This window comes from Heteronotia binoei, chromosome 7 (assembly GCF_032191835.1).
Source record: "Heteronotia binoei isolate CCM8104 ecotype False Entrance Well chromosome 7, APGP_CSIRO_Hbin_v1, whole genome shotgun sequence".
In the NCBI taxonomy this organism is placed as follows: domain Eukaryota; kingdom Metazoa; phylum Chordata; class Lepidosauria; order Squamata; family Gekkonidae; genus Heteronotia; species Heteronotia binoei.
The window spans coordinates 56864643-56888590 of NC_083229.1; the positions used below are offsets into that span (position 1 = coordinate 56864643).

General features: G+C 40.4%; 1 protein-coding gene across 1 annotated transcript in view; it reads right to left on the minus strand.

The window, feature by feature from the left end:
- Positions 1-23948, minus strand: part of C7H8orf34 (chromosome 7 C8orf34 homolog) — a 184149-nt gene that overhangs the window by 103951 nt on the left and 56250 nt on the right. The window contains exons 5-7 of the mRNA XM_060243666.1: positions 15720-15748; positions 10544-10713; positions 6938-7104 (exon numbers count right to left, since the gene is read on the minus strand). Coding sequence (XP_060099649.1) covers positions 6938-7104; positions 10544-10713; positions 15720-15748 — 366 coding nt within the window. The remainder of the gene's footprint in view (positions 1-6937; positions 7105-10543; positions 10714-15719; positions 15749-23948) is intronic.

Sequence of the window (23948 nt, forward strand, 5' to 3'; positions counted from 1 at the left end):
TATTTTATTGTGAAAGAGGGAGGGAAATCAATTGCAAGGGTAATTTACTATAGTTTTTTTTTTATGTTCAGCCTGTAGTAAGAGTATGGCAAAAAGACCCCAAGAATTTTTTTTTTTTTAAACATGGTCATTACATATCCCACCATAAAAATCACCATCAACATTATGTCTTTTTGCATCTGAAAAGAAGCTTGTCGAGGCCTAATCTGTGAATTGGCCTGAAGATACTAGAATAGACTTACATACATATGTGTGTGTGTGTTTTATCATCTATTTTATACACATAAGTAGTAGATAGGAGCCCCTATCATCATCAAAGTGACAGCTGCCCTGCCCACACTTGCGTGCGCACCGACACAAAAAACGAACGCCGCATGTTTCCTTATGGGGGAGTGACGCAACAGTCCCCGATAGGAGGCTAGGGATCCGCCCCCCCAAGGAATGCTGGATGTTTCCTAAGGTGGAAAGGAGGGTGAGCCACAGGTGTAGCAGGCTTCATATTGTTTGGGGAAAGCGAGTTTTGCAACACAGGCGTTATTTAGAGAATTGAGGAGATGCAATGGTTCTAAGCGGACATGATTTGGAGAGGAGACATACCCAACACATAAAATGATGTCTTTAAAACTGAACACGGCTAACCTTATATGTGTAACACGTCCCTTTAACATCAGGTTGCATCAGGTTGCGTGTTGATACAACTCATGCTCTTTAGCTTGTTCATTAATGATCCGGAGTCGGGAGTAAGGAGCAAAGTGGCCAAGTTTGCAGATGACACTAAATTGTTCAGGGTGGTGAGAACCAGAGAGGATTGCGAGGCACTCCAAAGGAATCTGCTGAGACGGAGTGAGTGGGCGGCAACGTGGCAGATTAGGTTCAATGCGGCCAAGTGCAAAATAATGCACATCGGGCCCAAGAATCCCGGCTACAAATACAAGTTGATGGGGGTGTGAACCGGTAGAGACTGACCAAGAGAGAGATCTTGGGGTCGTGGCAGATAAGTCACTGAAAAAATGTCAAGACAGTGTGCGATTGCAATAAAAAAGGCCAACGCCACGCTGGGAATTCTTAGGAAGGGAATTGAAAACAAAGCAGCCGGTATCATAATGCCCCCCTGTATGGGATGGAGAAAGCAGAGAAAGAGGTACTTTACTCCCTTTCTCACAATACAATACTGGCTCCCAGAGAGCCAGTGCGGCTTCAGAGCTAACAGGAGCACCACCGACATGGTATTTGTTCTCAGGCAGCTCCAAGAGAAATGCAGGGAACAGAACAAGGGTCTATATGTGACTTTTGTCGACCTTACCAAAGCTTTCGATACCGTTAGCAGGAAAGGCCTGTGGCAAATCTTGGAACGTTTAGGATGTCCCCCAAGGTTCCTCAGCATGATCATCCAGCTACATGAAGACCAGCGAGGCCAAGTCAGACACTGCAACGACCTCTCGGAGCCCTTCCCAATAGGCACAGGTGTAAAGCAAGGCTGCGTTCTCGCGCCAACTCTCTTTACGATCTTCTTTAGCATGATGCTTCAAAGAGCCGCAGTAGATCTAGATGATGACGATGGTGTCTACATCCGCTATCGCACCGATGGCAGCCTGTTCAACCTGAGACGACTAAAGGCTCACTCCAAGACAATGGAAAAACTCATCCGAGAGCTACTATTTGCTGATGATGCTGCACTCGTCTCCCACTCGGTATCAGCTCTGCAGCATATGACGTCCTGCTTTGCAGAGGCTGTCAAGCTATTCAGCCTAGAAGTTAGTCTGAAGAAGACAGAAGTTCTCCACCAGCCTGCACCCCAGGAAGATTATCACCCTACCTGCATCACTGTGAGTGAATCAGTTCTGAAGACAGTCCAGCAGTTCAGTTACCTAGGGTGCATCATCTCCTCAGATGCCAAGATCGACAAGGAGATTGACAACAGGCTGGCAAAGGCAAATCGTGCATTTGGCCGACTGCACAAAAGAGTGTGGAGCAACAAGCATCTGAAAAAAGGCACAAAGATCAATGTTTACAAAGCGGTTGTGATGACAACCCTCATCTACGGCTCCAAATCGTGGGTTTTATACCGTCATCACTTGCGACTCCTTGAGCGCTTTCATCAGCGCTGCCTTCGCACCATCCTCAACATCCACTGGAGTGACTTTGTGACCAACACTGAAGTCCTCAAGAGGGCGGAGGTTACAAGCATCGAAGCACTGCTGTTGAAGACGCAGCTGCGCTGGGCAGGGCATATTTCTAGGATGGAAAACCACCGCCTTCCCAAGATTGCTCTGTATGGCGAACTTTCCACCGGCCATCGAAATAGAGGGGCACCAAAGAAGAGGTACAAGGACTCCTTGAAAAAATCCCTTGGCACCTGTCGCATCAACCATCACCAGTGGTCTGACCTAGCCTCAGATCGCAAAGCATGGAGGCACACCATCCACCAGGCTGTCTCTTCCTTTGAGAAAGCACGCATAGCTGGTCTTGAGGACAAAAGGAAATTGAGGAAGAATCGCACTGCTACAGCACCAACCCCAAATCAGACTTTTCCCTGCAGCCACTGTGGCCGGATCTGCCTGTCCCGCATTGGTCTTCTCAGCCACCAGCAAGCCTGCAGCAGACGTGGACTACTGCACCCTTCTTAAATCTTCGTTCGCGAAGTCAAGCCGAGAGAGAGAGATAAATCGATGGTGCGGGTTCATATGGAATACTGTGTACAGTTCTGGTCACCGCACCTCAAAAAGGGTATCATAGCATTGGAAAAAAGTGTAGAAAAGGGCAACTAGAACGATTAAAGGTTTGGAACACTTTTCCTATGAAGAAGGGTTAAAACGCTTGGGGCTCTTTAGCTTGGAGAAACGTCGACTGCGGGATGACACGACAGAAATTTACAAGATTATGCATGGGATGGAGAAAGCAGAGAAAGAGGTACTTTTCTCCCTTTCTCACAATACAAGAACTCGTGGGCATTCAATGAAATTGCTGATTAGTCAGGTTAAAACAAATAAAAGGAAGTACTTCTTCACCCAAAGGGTGATTAACATGTAGAATTCACCGCCACAGGTGGTGGTGGAGGCTACAAGCATAGCCAGCTTCAAGGAGGAGGGGGGGGGGGTTAGATGAAAATATGGAGCAGAGGCTATTAGCCACAATGTGTGTGTGTGTGTGTGTGTGTGTATATATATATATATATATATATATATATATATATATATATATATATATATATATATATATATATATATATATATATATATATATATATATATATATATATATATATATATATATATTGGCCACCGTGTGATACAGAGTGTTGGCCTGATCCAACACGGCTTCTCTCACGTTCTTATTATGATCTGGAACTTGTGTTTCACAACTTGGTGCATGCTTAAAGTCACTGTTACTTACTTGATCCCTGTTTAAGATTGGCAATGTGTGGTGATTAACATGTGGAATTCACCGCCACAGGAGGTGGTGGAGGCTACAAGCATAGCCAGCTTCAAGAAGGGATTGGATAAAAATATGGAGCAGGAGGTAGTGGAGGCTACAAGCATAGCCAGCTTCAAGAGGGGTTTGGATAAAAATATGGAACAGTGGTCCATCAGCGGCTATTAGCCACAGCATTTTATTGGAACAGTCTGGGGCAGTGATGCTCTGTATTCTTGGTGCTTGGGAGGGGCAAAGTGGAAGGGCTTCTAGCACTACTTGTGAACCTTCTGATAGAACATGTGTTTTGTTTTGGTTTTTTGGCCACTGTGTGATACAGAGTGTTGGCCTGATCCAACACGGCTTCTCTCATGTTCTTATTATGATGTGCAACTTGTGTTTCACAACTTGGTGCACACTTAAAGTCACTGTTACTTACTTGATCCCTTTTTAAGATTGGCAATGTTTGGTGATTAACATGTGGAATTCACCGCCACAGGAGGTGGTGGCAGCTACAAGCATAGCCTGCTTTAAGATGGGATTGGATAAAAATATGGAGCAGAGGTCCAACAGTGGCTATTAGCCACAGTTTATATATGTGTGTGTGTGTGTGTACATACACACACATATATTGGGTACTGTGTGACACAGAGTGTTGGATTAGATGGGCCATAGGCCTGATCCAACACGGCTTGAGCAGTTGACCTTTTAGGACAGTTTGTGGGGTTAAATACTTTTGTCTCACAATTAGCAATACATAAGATCGATTAAATTAGAAGGTGGGAAATGATACCTTGGAAACGACCAGTTTCCCAGACATGGTTCTGTGAGAACTCTTGTTTTGACAGCCAGAGCTAGATTCTCCAGCCTGGAGACTGGTAACCTCCCTGTGCTTGCAAAGGACGAGAGACAGTTTTCATGATCATCTGAGAACAGGTTGCTGAAGCTGCTAGAAAAAAAGGTTTTAATGCTAATAAGAAACTGTAGGTGTTTGCAATTAATAATTAACGGGGCAGTGTTATTAGAATGGGTTGCAGAACTAGTCATGAATGTCTTTGCAAGTTTCCCCCGTAAAACACACTGAGAACAAAAGAGCATAAGAGAAGCCCATCCAATCCAACACTGTGTCACACAGTGCCCAATATATGTGTGTGTACGTACACACACAAACGTATATATTAACTGTGGCTAATAGCCACTGTTGGACCTCTGCTCCATATTTTTATCCAATCCCATCTTAAAGCAGGCTATGCTTGTAGCTGCCACCACCTCCTGTGGCGGTGAATTCCACATGTTAATCACCACACATTGCCAATCTTATAAAGGGATCAAGTAAGTAACAGTGACTTTAAGTGTGCACCAAGTTGTGAAACACAAGTTGCAGATCATAATAAGAACATGAGAGAAGCCATGTTGGATCAGGCCAACACTCTGTTTACACAGTGACCTATATATATATATGACATATATATACATACATATATGACATATATACACACACACACACACATTGTGGCTAATAGCCTCTGCTCCATATTTTCATCTAACCCCTCCCCCTTCTTGAAGCTGGCTATGCTTGTAGCCTCTACCACTTCCTGTGGCGGTGAATTCCACATGTTAATCTCCACACATTGCCAATCTTAAACAGGGATCAAGTAAGTAACAGTGACTTTAAGCATGCACCAAGTTGTGAAACACAAGTTCCAGATCATAATAAGAACATGAGAGAAGCCGTGTTGGATCAGGCCAACACTCTGTTTCACACAGTGGCCAATATATATATATACACACATATATATACACACACACACACACACTGTGGCTAATAGCCTCTGCTCCATATTTTCATCTAACCCCCCCCCCATCCTTGAAGCTGGCTATGCTTGTAGCCTCCACCACCTCCTGTGGCAGTGAATTCTACATGTTAATCACCCTTTGGGTGAAGAAGTACTTCCTTTTATTTTTTTTATCCTGACTGATCAGCAATTTCATTGAATGCCCACAAGTTCTTATATTGTGAGAAAGGGAGAAAAGTACCTCTTTCTCTGCTTTCTCCATCGCATGCATAATCTTGTAAACTTCTATCGTGTCACCCCGCAGTCGACGTTTCTCCGAGCTAAAGAGCCCCAAGCGTTTTAACCCTTCTTCATAGGAAAAGTGTTCCAAACCTTTAATCGTTCTAGTTGCCCTTTTCTACACTTTTTTCCAATGCTATGATACCCTTTTTGAGGTGCGGTGACCAGAACTGTACACAGTATTCCAAATGAGCCCGCACCATCGATTTATACAGGGGGAATTATGATACCGGCTGCTTTGTTTTCAATTCCCTTCCTAAGAATTCCCAGCGTGGCGTTGGCCTTTTTTATTGCAATCGCACACTGTCTTGACATTTTTTCAGTGACTTATCTGCCACGACCCCAAGATCTCTCTCTTGGTCAGTCTCTGCCGGTTCACACCCCCATCAACTTGTATTTGTAGCCGGGATTCTTGGCCCCGATGTGCATTATTTTGCACTTGGCCACATTGAACCTCATCTGCCACGTTGTCGCCCACTCACCCTGTCTCAACAGACCCCTTTGGAGTGACTCACAATCCTCTCTGGTTCTCACCACCCTGAACAATTTAGTGTCATCTGCAAACTTGGCCACTTTGCTGCTTACTCCCGACTCCGGATCATTAATGAACAAGTTAAAGAGCATGAGTTGTATCAACACGCAACCTGATGTTAAAGGGATGTGTTACACATATAAGGTTAGCCGTGTTCAGTTTTAAAACCATCATTTTATCCGTTGGGTATGTCTCCTCTCCAAACTATGTCCGCTTAGAACCATTGCATCTCCACAATTCTCTAAATAACATCTGCGTTGCAAAACACGCTTTCCCCTAACAATATGAAGCCTACTACACCTGTGGCTCACCCTCCTTTCCCCCTTAGGAAACATCCAGCATTCCTTGGGGAGGGGCGGATCCCTAGCTTCCCATTGGGGACTGTTGCGTCACTCCCCCTTAAGGAAACATACGGCGTTCGTTTTTTGTGTGCGCGCGCGCATGTGTGGGTGGGGCAGCTGTCACTTTGATGATGATAGGGGCCCCCTATCTACTACTCACATACAAACAAAAAAACAGCATTTGGCATTATTCTAGGATGTATACTTGATTCACTTTGTGTCTTAACTACAAGTTAAGGCCCTCCTTAGCGAGGAGGGTGGGATACAAATGGAATAAAATAAAATAAAGTATATCCTAGAATACATCCAATCCTCCCCAGCAATTTCAGACTACTAGGAAATTATTGGTGAGCATATTTATCTACCACAGCAATCTGCTTTAGATAAGCTTATCTGCCACTGTAATTGCAATTTCTAGATGGAAAATATCAATTTTCAGTTTATTACACTGCATAAAAAGTACAAAACATACATGAATTCCATCAAGGTGTCGCACAGTAGAACTAGGTAGAAATGGGAAAAGGCTCAAATTTCTACTACTGGTCAATATGAGAAAAAAATTAAACTTTTTTAATTACCCAGGAGTTCCATTGCATCATCTTCATTGTCAATATCTTCCTCTGTTACTGATGGTGCTGTGCTCTGTACAGAATCAAATGAATCCTGGGAAAGCATAGCAGCCAATAGTTTCTTATGTTGCTGCTGGTGATGTTTCAATCCTTTGGTCTTTGGTTCCATCTTTAAACTAGAGGAGAAAGGATACTTCTCTATAACCACATATAGAACATTTTTACATATCCTAGCAGAACGTATAAATTACATATTATTAAAATACTTCGCCTCAGTTGTAGAATAATGTCCATGTGATAGCAAACTTCCACATATATATCCGCCATTAAATTGGAACTGTGCAAGCAGCCAGGTGATAAGTGGACAGTTCTCATTATACATATGTTTTCCAACCCTAGTTTAGGATCTGCAAATTTAAACTGTCTAAATTTGGCAATTTCAGATCTGATCACTGGCATATGTATAGATGGAAGCCAAATCCTTGTTTAATGGGGTAGGTATGTTCTTAACTTGCTTGTGGAAATGTTTAATGGGGTAGATATGTTCTTAACTTGCTTATAGAAATGCATGTTTTAGATTTAAAGTAATTCCATGTGATGATCCTCCAAGTCATCAGTATCATTGATATGTCTTTATGTACATGGTTGATGTAAGACTGAATATATTATTATATTACTGGAGATTCATAAAGCTTCAAGCAATAGACAATATATATATATGTGTGTGTGTGTGTGAGATCTGTAAAAATCCTCCCCCCCTCCAAATATTAAAACAGAGAATTAATCTGAACATATATGAACATATGAAGCTGCCTTATACTGAATCAGACCCCCCTGGGTCCATCAAAGTCAGTATTGTCTTCTCAGACTGGCAGCGGCTCTCCAGGGTCTCAAACTGAGGTTTTTCACACCTATTTACATGGACCCTTTTTTGGAGATGCCAGGGATTGAACCTGGGACCTTCTGCTTACCAAGCAGATGCTCTACCACTGAGCCACCATCCCTCCCCATATAATCTGGTTTTAAATACCTCTACATTTTTTCATCAGTTTTTAGGAATTGGTACCAATACATACTTATCTCACGTACAATATTTTAAAATTCCATTAGCAATATTTCCTAGATAAACTCACAGATACAGGTTTGAGAGCACTAGTACGGAAAGGCAACAAAGAAACATTTAAATAAATGTTTTAAATAAGGTAGATAAACAATAATATTTAGAAGAGAGTTATTTGTAATGAATAATAAATTCCAACAAACTTGGTTTATGCCAACATTAGAGTTATCACAAATATGGAGATTAGGCTTGAGGAAGGTTGTTTAAGCTTCTGGCCACCAAAAACTTTAGTGATAGATAAATAAAAGTAATAAAATTAGTCAGGGATAAGTTGTAAGTCAAGTCTTTTGCCAGCTTCTCGTCCACACAACTACCTTTAAAACCAAATCTGAGAATACAAACTCCACTTGTTTAGCAGCCAAACAGAGATTTTTAAAAATCACTATTAATAGATATGTTAACTTCTTCCGTTTCATTCTTACATCATCCAGTCTTCCTTGGACCTGCTTTATATTTTTATCTGTTGCTTTATTTATTTAATCTTAAATATTTATTTAACCCTAGAGTTTTATTTATCTAACCCTAAAGTTTCTGGTGGTCAGAAGCTTAAACATCCTTCCTCAAAGACTAATCTCCGTATTTGTGATAACTCTAATGTTGGCATAGACCAAGTTTCAGCTTAAACTACTTCATAGAAATATGTTCAGGGCTTTTCCCCCTGGGGAACGTGGTGGAACAGAGTTCTGGAACCTCTTTGTGGAAACAAAAATGTTTAAAAGTTCATGAGTGGCACCCATGTATTGTTCTTTCATTTCCCTCTTGGAAGTTCCAGCACCTCTTTTTCCAGAAAAAAAATGCCCTGCTACATCCATTAGGTAAAGAACACTCAGGAAAACAGCAAGTGTTGTAAATGGTTCAGAAGAGTTCATATAAGATATATCAACATTTATATTTCATTATGGTTTCATCAATCCTTTAATTTCTAATCTTGTCAAACTATCAAGCTGCCTTTCAATTTTTGAAGTAATATAGAAATTACAATAAAACATTTTTTCCACACTGCCTCACATTCATCATTTAAAATTATCTGCCAATATTTACATACTAGCTTCTGTATGAAAGATTATGGAAGATTAGTTCCCAGTAGCAGAGTTATCAAGGCTAAAAATTAGAGTATAGTAAATAACAGCCTAATCAGAAAGATGTTCAAGTCACACAAATTTAATTCATTAAATTTACTCTGAAAACATATACATTATTCTGAGGTGATAGCGACCACTTACTACATGAAGACATTTGAGTGGAGCTTAAAATCAGCTTGACTATATATGGAATATGGTATTTGTATCCAGAGAATTAAATGCAAAATACATTAAGGCAGGGCTTTTTTTGTAGAAAAAGTCCAGCAGGAATTCATTTGCCTATTAGGCCATAACCCCTGATGTCACCATTGTTTCACACAGAGTTTTTTTTTTGTAGAGGCCTAGCAGGAACTTATTTGCATATTAGGCCACACACCCTTTACACCAAGCCAGTCGGAACTGCATTCCTGCTCAAAAAACCCCATGAATTAAAGTAAAGGTAAAGGTAGTCCCCTGTGCAAGCACCAGTCGTTTCCGACTCTGGGCTGACATTGCATCACGATGTTTTCACTGCATACTTTTTATGGGGTGGTTTGCCATTGCCTTCCCCAGTCATCTACACTTTCCCCCAAGCAAGCTGAGTACTCATTTTACCGACCTTGGAAGGATAGAAAGATGAGTTAACCTTGAGCTGGCTACCTGAACCCAGCTTCCACTGGGATCAAACTCAGCTCGTGAACAGAGAGCTCGGAGTGCAGTAGTCTTATATTGGGCTAATTTTAGCCTGCAATGTGATTTACACGGAACTCTGGCTATACTTAAAATGGATCTAGACTTTGACTGGAACTCTATGAACAAAAAATAACTTTCTTGTTTTCCCTTCTTCCTGCAATATAGTGTTCCCCTCCCTACATTGTGGCCACCAACCAATCCTGAAGGAATGTGGCACATGAGCTAACATGGTAAAGTGAAATCAGCAGAAAGCCCTGTTCAAGAAGAAAGCCAGCTCAACAGAAAGCCCTGTTCAAGAAGAGTCAACCAAATACATTTTGCAAAATTTTGTAATCATTTCAAAAAGCAACTATACTATAAAATTTTAGTGCTCATTATTAGGGAAAAAATGACAAACTAACAAACAAGATGCTACAGAAACTTAGGGCAACATCCCCTCACTGTACAGGTGCAAAGCAATATTGCCATTACTCTGTCTGTTTTCAGAAATGCACAGGTGGCAAAACCTGGAAAATAGGATTAGGAGGCTCTGAGCTTGCCTTCCATATTCTTGAACAAGATCTATGCCAATGAAAGTTACTTAGGGTTGGAGTACAAAGAGAGCCAGATAAACAGCCAAATCAGCTAGAATCAGTTTGTTGTGATTGAATCACAGCTAGAATCAGCTAGAATCAGTTTGTTGTGATTGAACCAATCAAAAACTCTCTGGGTTCAAGTTTTTCAGACAGCAGCAAACTTTACCTTCCACCAGGACTGCTACTATCTTCACTATCCCATTGCTCCATTTTGCTTCTTGGTATTGGAGGTTGCAACATTTCAGCAGCCAATGGATCTACATCATTCTCTTCACGGCCAACCCATTCTCCAACAACACGGGGTCGTAGAAGAGGAGCATTAAATGCAGCTACATCCTAAGAAAAGAAAAGGACCCTCACTCTTTTTGTAAACTGTAAACAAAGACAAAATTGTTAGGCACATAGAGGGACAAAGCCTGCTGAGGGAAAAGCAGGTAGACAACAGTGACCTGGCAGACATTATATTCATGGACTTTCAAAAGGCTTTTGACAAGGTACCTTACCAAAGTTGCCTGAGTAAACTCAGCAGTCATGGGATAAGAGGACAGGTTCTCTTATGCATTAAAAAAACTTGGTTAAATGACAGGAAGCCAAGAGTAGGAATCAAGGGACAGTTCTTACAATGGAGGAAACATAGCAGGGGTGTCCCACAAGGATCGGTATTGGGGCCAGTACTATTCATCAGTGACCTGGAACTAGGGCAAATTAGTGTAGTAGCCAAGTTTGGAGATGACACAAAATTATTCAGAATGGTGAAAACTTGTGAAGAGCTCCAAGACAGCCTCCACAAACTGGGTGAGTGGGTGACAATGTGGCAAATTAGGTTCAGTGCTGGTAAGTGCAATGTGATGCACAATGGGACAAAAAATCCCAACTTAAAGTACAAGCTAATGGAATCTGAACTTGCTGAGGCTGAGAATGAAAAAGATATTGGAATCATAGTGGATAGCTCAATGACAGTGTCAACAAAGTGTGCTACAGTGGTGGAAAAGGCACACTCCATGTTAGGGATTATTAGGAAAGGGACTGACCACTATAGGCCGCTTATTATTATTATTATTATTATTATTGTAACGCCCCTGTATAGAACTATGGTGCACTTTCATTTGGAATACTGTGTACAGTTCTGGTCGCCATATCTCAAAAAGGATACTGCAGAGCTGGAAAAAAAGTACAGAAGAGGGCAACCATGATGATTAGGGAGCTGGAGCACCTTTCCTATGAGAAAAGACTGAAGAGTCTGGGGCGTTTCGATTGAGAAAAGAGATAACTCAGAACTACAGGTTGGCCACTGTGTGAGACAAGATGCTGGACTGCTGAGCATTCAGGTTAGAATGGATAAAAGGAAGTACTTCTTCACTCAAAGGGTGATTAACACATGGAAATCACTGCCACAGGAGGTAGTGGCAGCTACATGCATAGCCAGCTTCAAGAGGGGATTGGATAAACATATGGAGCAGAGGTCCATCAGTGGCTATTAGCCACAGTGTATTGTTGGAACTATCTGTCTGGGACAGTGATGCTCTGTATTCTTGGTGCTTGGAGGGGGGCAAAGTGGGACGGCTTCTAGCCCCACTTATGAACCTCCTGATGGCACTGGGGGTTTTTTTGTTTTGTTTTTGGCCACTGTGTGACACAGAGTGTTGGACTGCATGGGCCATTGGCCTGATCCAACATGGCTTCTTTTATGTTCTTATGGATTAGATGGACTATTGATCTGATCCAACAGGATTCTTCTTACATTCTTATGTATAGAAATATGGGATTATCTAAAACAGACACATTAGCTGTGTCAACTATATATGTTTTAACTGATTAACCATGTCAACTGTATATGTTTATATACAGATGTTTCAGTTCAGTGACCAGAAAAGACAATGGGGATATTTCTCAATTACTCTTAAGGAGAATTTGATTTGGTAGGTATCAATAACCACACAGCATTTTAAAATCAAGTTTAACTGATGCAGAGTTGTGAAAGTTATGGGAACTGAAGAATCAAATTGTCTATTTCCTGGGGAGAGGCTTAAGGAATCGTTCATCTTTGATACCACTCATTTCTTCTAACAATCCTGGTTTTTAACAAATGAACAAAGAGATCAACAACAGTATTAATTAATCTATCTATTCCCATTCACTTTATCATTTTCTTCTTTTTTCAAAAGATATTGTCCTGCAGGGCTGCATTCTGCTCCGTTGGATACTATGTTTACTGAGATGGTGAAAACAGAAACCCTATGGGTCATTTTGAGTCAAAGATAGGGGTCCCAACCCTCCCGCCCTGGCGGGGGGGCCCCGGGTTAGCACCCCCTTCTCCCGCTGTCCCAAAAAACAAAAGCGGGGGAGGGAAGGGGGCGAACGGCGCAAAGGCCGCGAGTCCGGGTCGGTCAGAGGCTGCTGAGCCCGTCTTGAGAGCAGCAGCAAGTTGAAGGCCTGGCTAGAAGAGGCGGCAGCGGCGCACAGCGGCGGCGTCAGCCTGCTCCGCTCCCCTCCCCTGTCCCCTCCCCTCTGAGGTCAATCAGAGAAGGGGAGGGGGCAGGCCAGGAGTCAGGCAGTAAGAGCGGGCAGCGGCGGCGGGGCCTGTTGCTTCCCTCCAGTCCTCTAAGGTGAGGGGGAAGGGCAGGCCAGGACTCACGGCAGTAAGAGCGGGCAGCGGCAGATGAATCCCTCCCAGTCTTGCAACAGCAGATTTGAGGGCAAAAGGGACCTGGGCTCAGGGCTGTCAGTGGTTTCATTTGGTGGAGCCGGTGTCTGTGTGTGTGCGAGTGCGGATGCACGCAAGATAATTCCCGGGCCTTTCTGCAAAACCGCATTGGGTGAGATTCTCCACCTGCCCTCTTTCTCTCTCTTTCTGTCAGCTCCGTTTTCTCTCCCTTCCCCCCCCCCTACATTTTGTGAACTAAAGATGAAAGACAGGAGGGGAGAACGTTCAAGGAATTGCCCACATGAGCTGCATCAGTCCGAGGCTTTGGGAAAGGAATTTCAACAGTCTCCCTAGAATTCAGTCCCAGCACACGTTTCCCTTTCCAAAGAACTGTTGGGTGGAGGTTTTCCCTAAGAAGGAAGGAAGGAAATGCTCCCTCTTCCCCCCTGCCTTGCAGACACACTTCTCAGTGCCGCTTCCCTTTGGGAGGAAGAAGAGAAGGGCTGATCTGGCAAAGCAATTCAAAATTGGGTCAGTTTGTTTGCACCAGTCAGAGATGCATGGCGAGAGGAGGCAGGTCAGTAGGGCTGTGCTGGTGTCTGTGCTAGGATTGCCAATCCCCAGGTGGGGGCAGGGGATCCACTGATTTGGAGGCCCTCCTCCCGTTTCAGGGTCGTCAGAAAGCGGAGGGGAGGGGAGGGAAATGTCTGCTGGGAACTCTGTTATTTCCTATGGAGATTTATTCCCACAGAAAATTATGGAGAATTGATCTGCAGATATCTGGGGCTCTGGGGGGGGCTGTTTTTGGGGTAGAGTCACCAAATTTTCAATATAGCATCTAGTGCCTATCCCCAAAATACCCCCCAAGTTTCAAAAAGATTGGACCAGGGGGTCCAATTCTATGAGCCCCAAAAGAAGGTGCCCCTATCCTTCATTATTTCCTATGGAAGGAAGGAATTGAAAAGGTGTGCTGTCCCTTTAAATGTGATGGCCAGAACTCCCTTTGGAGTTCAATTATCTTTGTCACAGCCTTGATCTTGGCTCCACCCCTAATGTCTCCTGGCTCCACCCCCAAAGTCTCCTGGCTCCACCCCCAAAGTCCCCAGATATTTCTTGAATTGGACTTGGCAACCCTAGTCAAAGACATAAAACTCCCCCCCCCCCCTCACAATCACAGTCCTAATCTGAACTGGAGGCGGCTCACTAGCTTTTTAAAAGGGGTGGGGGGAATGATCCCACAACATGCTCTGTGTGTTTTGGTTGCAAAACATGCCATCCAAGGGCAGAAAATAATGTATTTCCTCATATATATTATTTACAAATCCTGGTATCTTTAATGGAATCCTGTCACTCAGATTTTCACAGAAACTGTTAGGAAAGCATTTTCAACATTCTTCTCAGTGAGGAGAAGTCACAAAAGATTGTAACAAAACTCCTGTACCTTCAAACTTAATCATACAAGTGTGGGATAAAACACTATTTATTACATTTGATCTTATTTCCAGTTTTATGTTTAGATTTTTAACCTTACACTACATCACCATGATCCACTAGCTTCAGATAATCATAGAAGAAAAGCAAAAGGTAAGATCGTGTGTGGCATTTTATTTATTCTTTAGACTTTTACGCAGGGCTTAGGGTGACCCACAACAGGATAAAATACTCAAAACAGTAATTAGTCTAAATCAGTCATATCAAATAACAATTAAAATACAGTTAAAATACAGTTTTCAACTTAAAATAAACCAGATGGCGAAAGTGAAGCATCACCACTCCCTGACTTCTGAGGTAGCTAAGGGGGCTGGGGGAACCTGAGATGACAAGATTATTTATTGTCCCGATACTGTCTTCAACCAAGAAGAAGAAAAAGATGAAGATATTGGATTTACATCCCACCCTCCACTCCGAAGAGTCTCAGAGCGGCTCACAATCTCCTTTACCTTCCTCCCTTATAATAGACACCCTGTGAGGTGGGTGGGGCTGGAGAGGGATTTCACAGCAGCTGCCCTTTCAAGGACAGCTTCTACGAAAGCTATGGCTGACCCAAGGCCATGCTAGCAGGTGCAAGTGGAGGAGTGGAGAATCAAACCCGGTTCTCCCAGATAAGAGTCCGCACACTTAACCACTACACCAAACTGGCTCTCCAAAGGTCTAGTGGAACATCTCTGCCCTACAGGCCCTGCGGAAGCGTAATAAACCCTGCAGGACATGGATTTTCTCTGGCAGAGAGTTCTACCAGGTGGGGCCAGGGCCGAAAAGGCCCTGAGCCTGGTTGAGGACAGTATAATTTATTTAATACATCTATTTATACATTAAAAAAACAGCAATGGAATACCACTATCAATAAAATGATTGTCTTCACACAAAAATACTCAATTTTGATAAAAGATTTTGCAAAAAAAATCCCAGTCAGATGATATTTCAAAATGTGTCTAAGCAGATACGGTGTGTACAAGTAGCTTCTCACATCGGCTGTGTATTCTAGAATGATTTTATGCATACTATTATAACTTAAATAGGTATTAAGAACAAGGTATACCTTATCTTAAACTTTGTTTCAAAACAAGGCAGGCTGTATGCACCAGAATTCTAGTAAATGCCCAAAAATGTTCAGATTTTTACGCCTACCAATGTCCACTGCTTGAATGTAGATAGATATGAATGGGAATTAGTTTACTGGGTATACAACAGTTCTTACCTTGTCTAGTTCATCAGAAATTGCAATGCCTATGAACCAAATAAAAACAAGATTAAAATCCATTTAGAAATAAATCAATAAAAGAAATGTTCACACAATGTATTCTCCATGCAATCTATCCCACTAATTATAAGTGATCAGACACAATGTTCTGCAGCACCATTTTTAGATGAAGTCCAGTGTCTTCCCAGGCAACTACTAATATAATATTTTCTGAATTAATTCTCAAGTAAGCAAAAAAGTCCTTGGGAGGCACAAAGCACCACTCTCCAAAATCTATATGTGAATTCCAGGGTTTTTGTTACAATTTTGACACTTTTCCATTAATGAATTTTTTTCGTTACAATTTTGACAGTCCATCAATATGCTTGGAATTACTGGTTTCATAAAATGCAAAAAAAAGTGTACTGAAAATCAGAAATATTATTTAATGAATGGTCAAACAAGGAATATTATTTAATGAATGGTCAAACAAGGATTATCATCTGAAACTTTAAAACAGTGTAGACTGTTAAAGAGGCTACATTAATATTGCAACTGGAAAAAATAACCACTAATTATCAATTGGATTTCACTTGAAAGTAGGGTTGCCAAGTCCAATTCAAGAAATATCTGGGGACTGACTTCCGGTTTGGATTTCATGGAGAATTGACGAGCTTTCCAGTGGGAGAGCTCACCAGACCCTCTATTCTGGAGAAGATGTTTCAATACCTGCTGTCTACATCATCTAGGCAAGATGATGGCCTAGATGAATTTTTTCGTTACAATTTTGCTTAAAGTTCTGAGGAGATATACTTTGGCTAACAAGAAATCCCGGGGGGGGGTTTCTTTTGGCTTTGAATAATCTCCAGAGAAGGACCGCTTCCAACGTCTATAGAGGGTATCTGGAGTCGTTAAATCGACATAAATTCAACATGTGCCAAGCTTCTTAAGGGTTAATTAATCGTGGATGAGAAACAGATCAGTGTTTTTGATGTTGGGACTTCAAAGGTAAAGAGATTTTTATCTGTTGCTCCGGGACTAAATTGAGAAATATTTGGAAGGCAAACAAAGGTCTGGAAACATAAACAACTTGTAATAATAAAGAAGAAAGAGGAGGGGGGAAATTTTGGATTGAGTTAAACAGATATAAGGCTTTAAAAAAGGCAAAAGCTGATATTGTTTGGAATTTTTGTGGTCACTCCCCCCGAGAGTGGAAGAACTGCAGATCAACAAGTCATTACAGAAATCACGTCTGGGAACATCGTGAGACTTCATAACCATAGATAATGAGACTTTGTGTCAAGTGTGGGTGGAAGAGGCCATCAAGGGAAGGGAAAACTACAGGTTTTTTAAAGCCCCTCTAGGACTAAACCATAGAGAAACATCGAGCACCATTTTGGAAAACTATAACTTTTTAAAAATTAATATCTGGACCAGGGGCATAGGAGGATGGCGATTTTAGGCTTTTCTGAAAGGGCATGCCCTAATATATAAGACTATATGATTTAAAAAGAACTTGGTGACTTCAGTTGTAAAGCATATATTTATAATAGGAAGGCAGTAATGTCAGCCCAAAAACCATTACAGACGAGAGCCAAGACACTAAAAGAGGGCAAAAAGGCTGATAAAAAAGAACAGATGGATGCCATGGAAGCTAGATTGTCTAAACTGATTAAAGATTCTATAAGTGATTGTAAAAAGGAATTAAAAAAAGATATAGAAGTTCTCAGTATAGAGTTTAAATCAGTATCCCAAAAAATCCAAGAGGTGGAAGAGAAAGTGAAAGACCATGATGAAAGAATTAATACAGTGGAGTCCACTATTAAAAAATTGCAGGAAAAAGCAGGACTGCAGGACTGCAAATCAATGGAAAATCAGATACGTTTGAGAGGTGTGCCTGAAAAGGATGGTGATTTAAGGAAATACATAATATTATTATTATGTATTATTATGTATTAAAAGGATGGTGATTTAAGGAAATACATAATATTATTATTATGTATTATACATATATTATTATTATTATTATTATTATTATTATTATTGCTGAGTATGTTGGAGATGATCCTGAGGAGACTAATTACTTTTAAGACTATTTACAGGGTCAATTCAAAATATGAAAGGAAAAATAAACTACCAAGGGATGTGGTAGTAAGATGTGTAACAAGAGACTTGGTAGGAAGGATTCTAAGTAAACAGTATGAAGGCAAGCTGACTGTGGAAGAATTATGAAAGAATTACCAAGGAAAGTCTTAAGTGACAGAAGATTATATAAAAAACTGACTGAGCAACTGAGAGAGAGTCAAATGAGATATAGATGGATTCTCCCAGAAGGATTGGTTTTTGAATACAAGGGGAAGAGGATTACCATTACAAGCACTTAGGAGATGGAGAAGTTTTTGGTGAAGAATAAAGAATTTGGAGGTTCAGATTAAAATAGAAAACCATGATGAATTACAAATTATTATCTTAGAATGTAAATGGACTTAATTCACCACAAAAAAGAAAGGCAACTTTTCATTGGACTGGGAAGCAAAAATGTAACATAATTTGTCTACAAGAAGTACATATTAAACGACTAGATTACAAATATTTGTGGAATAAGTAACTTGGTATGGGATTTTTTTCATTGGCTAAGGAGAAAAAAAAAGAGGCGTGGTTTTTTATGTAAAACAGGAATTGGAACCAAAATTGATTTTTAAGGACGATGATTGTAGATATATTGCAGTGCAAGTGATGATGAACCAGAAGAAGACTTTGCTATTGGAACTGTATGCTCCTAATGGAGCAAAAGATTCTTTTTTTACGGACATTAATGCAGCAACTTGATCAAGAGACATATGAGCGAATCATGTTAATGGGAGACTTTAATGGTACAGTTAAAAATATTTTGGATAGATCTGGGAAGAAGCATAATGAAGGTAAACTACCAGTCTTTTTTTTTAATTAGCCAAGCAAGAAAATCTTGTAGACATTTGGAGGGAGAAAAATCCTACAGTTAGAGACTATACCTTCTTCTCAGCTCGACATAACTCTTTCTCAAGGATTCATATGTTATGGTGTACAAAAAAATTGAGACTTACAACAAAAAAAATAGAGATTCTTCCGAAAATAAGAGCAGATCATAATCCAATAATGTGGTCTGCGAAACCTACCAAAAAGACTTTAAGATGGCGAATAAATGAAGATTTACTGCAGAAAGATGGGGTAGTAGAATCTCTGCAAAAAGAGTCTAAAGCCTTTTTCCAAGTAAATGAAAATGAGGACGTTCAATATCAAACTGTATGGGATGCTTATAAAGCAGTGGTGAGAGGTATTTTAATCACATTGAATAATAAAGACAGAAAAGCTAAAGAGAAAAAAATGACAGACATACAGAAGGAGATTAAGAAGAAGGAGAGAGAGCTTATAAAGAGACCGGGGAAAAAGAAGATTTTAAAAGAAATTGGAATTCTACAGGACCAACTAAGACACTTGTTAAATATAGAATGGAACTTAAAAAGGCTTCAACAAAAATCTTTTGAGAGTGCAAACAAAGCTGGAAAATACTTGGCCTGGCAAATGAAAAGAAAAAGGGAAAATAAAATTGTTAATAAAATTAGTTCGGGCAAGAAAGAAATTGTTGACCAGGAAGGAATCAAAAGAGAGTTTGATAAGTATTATGCAAATTTGTATAAAAGTCATGTGGGGGGGGGGAAGGGAAAATAGATGCCTATTTACAGGAAATTAATGTTAAACCCCTAACGGACAATATGAAAAAGATCTTAAATGACCCAATTGGTAAGGAAGAAATTGAAACGGCAATTAACTCAATGAAGCCAGGGAAGGCTCCGGGTCCTGACGGTTTTACAGCAAGATATTATAAAGTTTTTAAAGAAACTCTACTTCCAAAACTTCAGAAATTGATGAACATTATAAGAATAGATGGGGAGATACCTAATACTTGGAAGGAAGCAGTAATCTCATTGACACCAAAAGACGACAGAGATGTAACTAATATAAAAAACTATAGACCAATTTCATTGCTAAATAATGACTACAAAATATATGCTAGAATTTCAACGGAAAACCTGAAGCAGCATTTGAATAATTTTATTAAAGAGGAACAAGCAGGGTTTCTCCCCAGAAGGCAATTAAGAGAAAATATCAGAACTGTAATAGATATAATAGAATATTATGAAAAACGAAGTAGCTTTGCTTTTCGCTGATGCAGAGAAAGCTTTTGACAATGTTCATTGGGACTTTATGTTTGCAGTAATGGAGAAATTGTGATTGGGTGAAGACTTTTTTAGAATGGTAAAGGCAATATATACTGACCAACAAGCAAGACTTTGTATAAACGCAGATTTGACGGAGAAATTTGATATTTATAATGACGTTGGAAATACTGCTTATGCAAGTTCAAGAAGATAAGGAGACAGAGGTGTAAGCCGAAATGCCCTCAAAACGAGGTTGGGGAATTAGTTAGGTGGACACCCGGCTTAATAGGAATCTTTTTACCAAATGTATACCAGGCTCAACCATCCAGAAGGTAAATGCTCAAATAAACTGGACTCTAATTTAATAAAAACCAATTGTAATTTATTGTGAAAAATAGTTCTTTCATACAAGGTAAAAATACAAAACAATCACACATTCACACAGGTCTAAGGAAATACAGATAGATCGATAGGGGTACATATAAGGATAAACAGACAGGGTGATACTACCTCTCGCAGACTCCAAGGAAGACTCTGATGGCGACGAATGAGGGAATGCGGGGGGGGGGACCCGAAACTGATCAGGAATCGGGGATGTATCTACACAGCGGGAAATGGGGGTTGCTGAATAGAAAGCACACCTGTGGGTAGCTAGTCCACAGGTTATAAAGAGTCACCTAAGTCCCGAGGGGATGGGAGGTGACTGGGAGGGGAGATGGGAGGTTCTGCTGATGACCACGAAGGCTGGACATCGGCTGAACCAATGGTGAGTCTTTGACGACACCTGATTGGATGTATGCTTTGACCAATGAACTTCACCTTTGTCCTGGGCACCCTGGAAACTTCCAGGTTGCGACAGGGCCTGGGGCGGCTCCAGTGATATCAGGATGGAAATGGCTGGGTGCTTGGGATGAGATGGGATTATCTGGGAATGTGACAATAGGGAATCAGATATTTACCTAGGTATCCCCGGTGTAGACAAAAGGCTTGGATGTGACAGGAGAGATCCTTCCTCTTTTCTCATCATCTCCTAGACCAGAGCTACTGTTCAGGATATTACTGAGTAATTAGGATCAACAGTCGAGCTATTAATCCATTCATAAAACGGATGGGTTGCTTGCGGGCTAGGAATGACTCAAGGTGTGTACGTGAGGTTCCCATTGAGAAGGAATGAAGTCCAACCAGGCAGGAAGATGGCTACAAGTGGTGTCAGCGAAACACAGTGGTTTCCATGCTTAGCGCTTCAACACCGGTCGCCTGGACAGCTCCGTGGCGGCGCAGCTTCTTCCCCACCATAGCGGGCTCCACGCAATAGCAGGGAAACGTCCGTGCATGTTGGCAAGCACTCTGTGCCTGTTTACACTTATACACTTAGGTTGCTTGTACACATGAGTCCCATTCAGTTCCTGGATGGCTTTACTCGCACTCTCTGGCCAGACGGGTGCAAGCTCGCTTCTCCAGGCGCCCTGGCAACCACGCTTGAGACTATAGTATTGGGGAAAGAGGGGTCATTTCCTCACAGTTGGTTTGAAATTAAGAGGCTTCTCTTACAAATACAGAGTGTTTGCAGATGATGTAATGTTTATAAATGAAGACCCAACTCAAGTTACACCATTGCTGCTCCAAAAAATAAAAGAATATGGTGAACTGGTAGGCTTTTATGTAAATAAAGAGAAAACAAAAACTTTGTGTAAAAATATGTCAAAATCTAAGCAGATGGAATTAAAAAAATTAACAAACTGTGAAGTGGCCTCTAAAGTAAAGTATTTAGGAGTAGAAATTAAGAATATTGACTTATTTAAACAAAGAATATTGACTTATTTAAAAACAACTATGAAAAGCTTTGGCGGAAAATTGAGGTGGACTTAACAAAAATGGAATAATCCTGGGTAGAATATCGGCAATAAAAATGAATGTATTACCAAGAATAATGTTCTTGTTTCAAACTATACCAATAGTGAAAGAAGATAAACAATTTCATAAATGGCAGAAGAAACTTTCGGAATTTATATGGGCTGGCAAGAAACCAAGAATTAAGATGAAGAACCTGACAGACGCTAAAGAAAGGGGAGGCTTCCAAGTACCGGATTTAAGACTATATCATGATGCAGTTTGTTTGGTATGGATTAAGGATTGGATAGTGTTATTAAACAGAAAATTATTAACATTAGAAGGCCATGGAAAGGTTTTTGGTTGGCATGCATATTTGTGCTATGGGAAAAGTAAAATGACTGGTTTTTTCTCATCATTATGTAAGAAGTAGTTTGCTTAAAACTTGGTTGAAATACCAAAAATATGGAGATGAGAGGAAACCGCTGTGGATTGTGCCAACAGTAGTAATAAAATTATATTCGGATATTGAGGAAGAGAAATGGTTACCATATAAACAATTGTTAAAAATACAAGGAGGCAAAGCAGAATTAAAATCAGTGGAAGAATTGGATTATAAATTTAATTGGTTTCAATGGTTACAAATTAAAAGTCTGCTGAAGCAGGATATTAGGAATGAAGGAATAAGACAAGAACAAACAGAAATGGAGAAAATGCTGTTTGGTGAGAACGTAAAATTGATCTCAAGAGTATATAAACTGTTACTGAAATGGTCTACAGAAGAAGTGGTAAAATCTCAAATGTTCAAGTGGGCAATTAATATAAACAAGAAAATTCAGATGGAACAATGGGAATATTTGTGGAAGAACTCTATGAAAATATCGACATGTAATAACATAAAAGAAAATTGTTACAAAATGTTGTATAGATGGTATATGACACAAAAAAAACCTGTCGAAAACAAATAATCAGATGTCAGATCGATGTTGGAAATGTAAAAAACATGAAGGGTCCTTCTACCATATGTGGTGGACTTGTGAAAGGGCTGTACAATATTGGCAAATGATCCAACAAGAAATATCAAAAATTTTGGAATACAAAGTGAAGAAGGCACCAGAAATCTTTTTGTTGGGATTACAAATGGAAAATTTTCCGAAGCAAGACAGAACATTACTTTGGTACATGCTTTCAGCTGTACGGACATTGTATGCGCAGTTGTGGAAGCAAAATAAAATTCAAGAAAAACGAGACTGGGTTATGAAAACTATGCACTGGAGTGAAATGGACAAATGAACACGAACACTAAAGGAACTTGATATGGAAAAATTTAATAATGAATGGGGAAAGTTTCAGAACTATGTGGAAGAACATTGGAGAGTGAAAGGACACTTGGTGATATTTGATAATGGATAACTTGTTTATTAGCTATTTTTAATTTACTGGGAAAAGAAAGATAGGTAAAATAAGAGTATGAGAAAATATTTTGTTCTTTCTTAAAAGATTATAAGATAGATAATATGATTTAATTTAGTAATATATTGGATCATTAATCAAATGAGGTAATAACCATAACAAAGTATAAGTTCCTTTTTTCTTTTTAATTTTTTTTAAATGTTAAATTACCTTTATTGCGTTTATATTGAAAGTAACACTGGGGAAGTCTTGAAAGAGAGGAGGGGAGGTGGAAAATGTGATGCAACATATTGACTTTTATTTGAGAGAAGTAAATGAAATAGTGATATATGTTGTAGAATAATAAAAATTGTTTTTACAAAGAAATATCTGAGGACTTTGGGGGTGGAGCCAGGAGACATTGGGGGTGGAGCCAGGAACAAGGGTGTGACAAGCATAATTGAACTCCAAGGGAGTTCTGGCCGTCACATTTAAAGAGACAGCACATATTTTAAAATGTCTTCCTTCCATAGGAAATAATGAAGGATAAGGGCACCTTCTTTTGAGGCTCATATAATTAGACCTCTTGGTCCAATCGTTTTGAAACTTGGGGGGTACTTTGGGGAGAGGTACTAGATACTATACTGAAAGTTTGGTGCCTCTACCTCAAAAAACAGCTCCCCCAGAGCCCCGGAAACCTCCAGATCAATTCCCCATTATACACTATGAGAATCAATCTCCACATAGGGAATAATGAAGTGTTCAGCAGACATTTCCCCTCCCCCATTTCTGGCGACTCTGAAGCAAGGGATTGGCCTCTCTACTC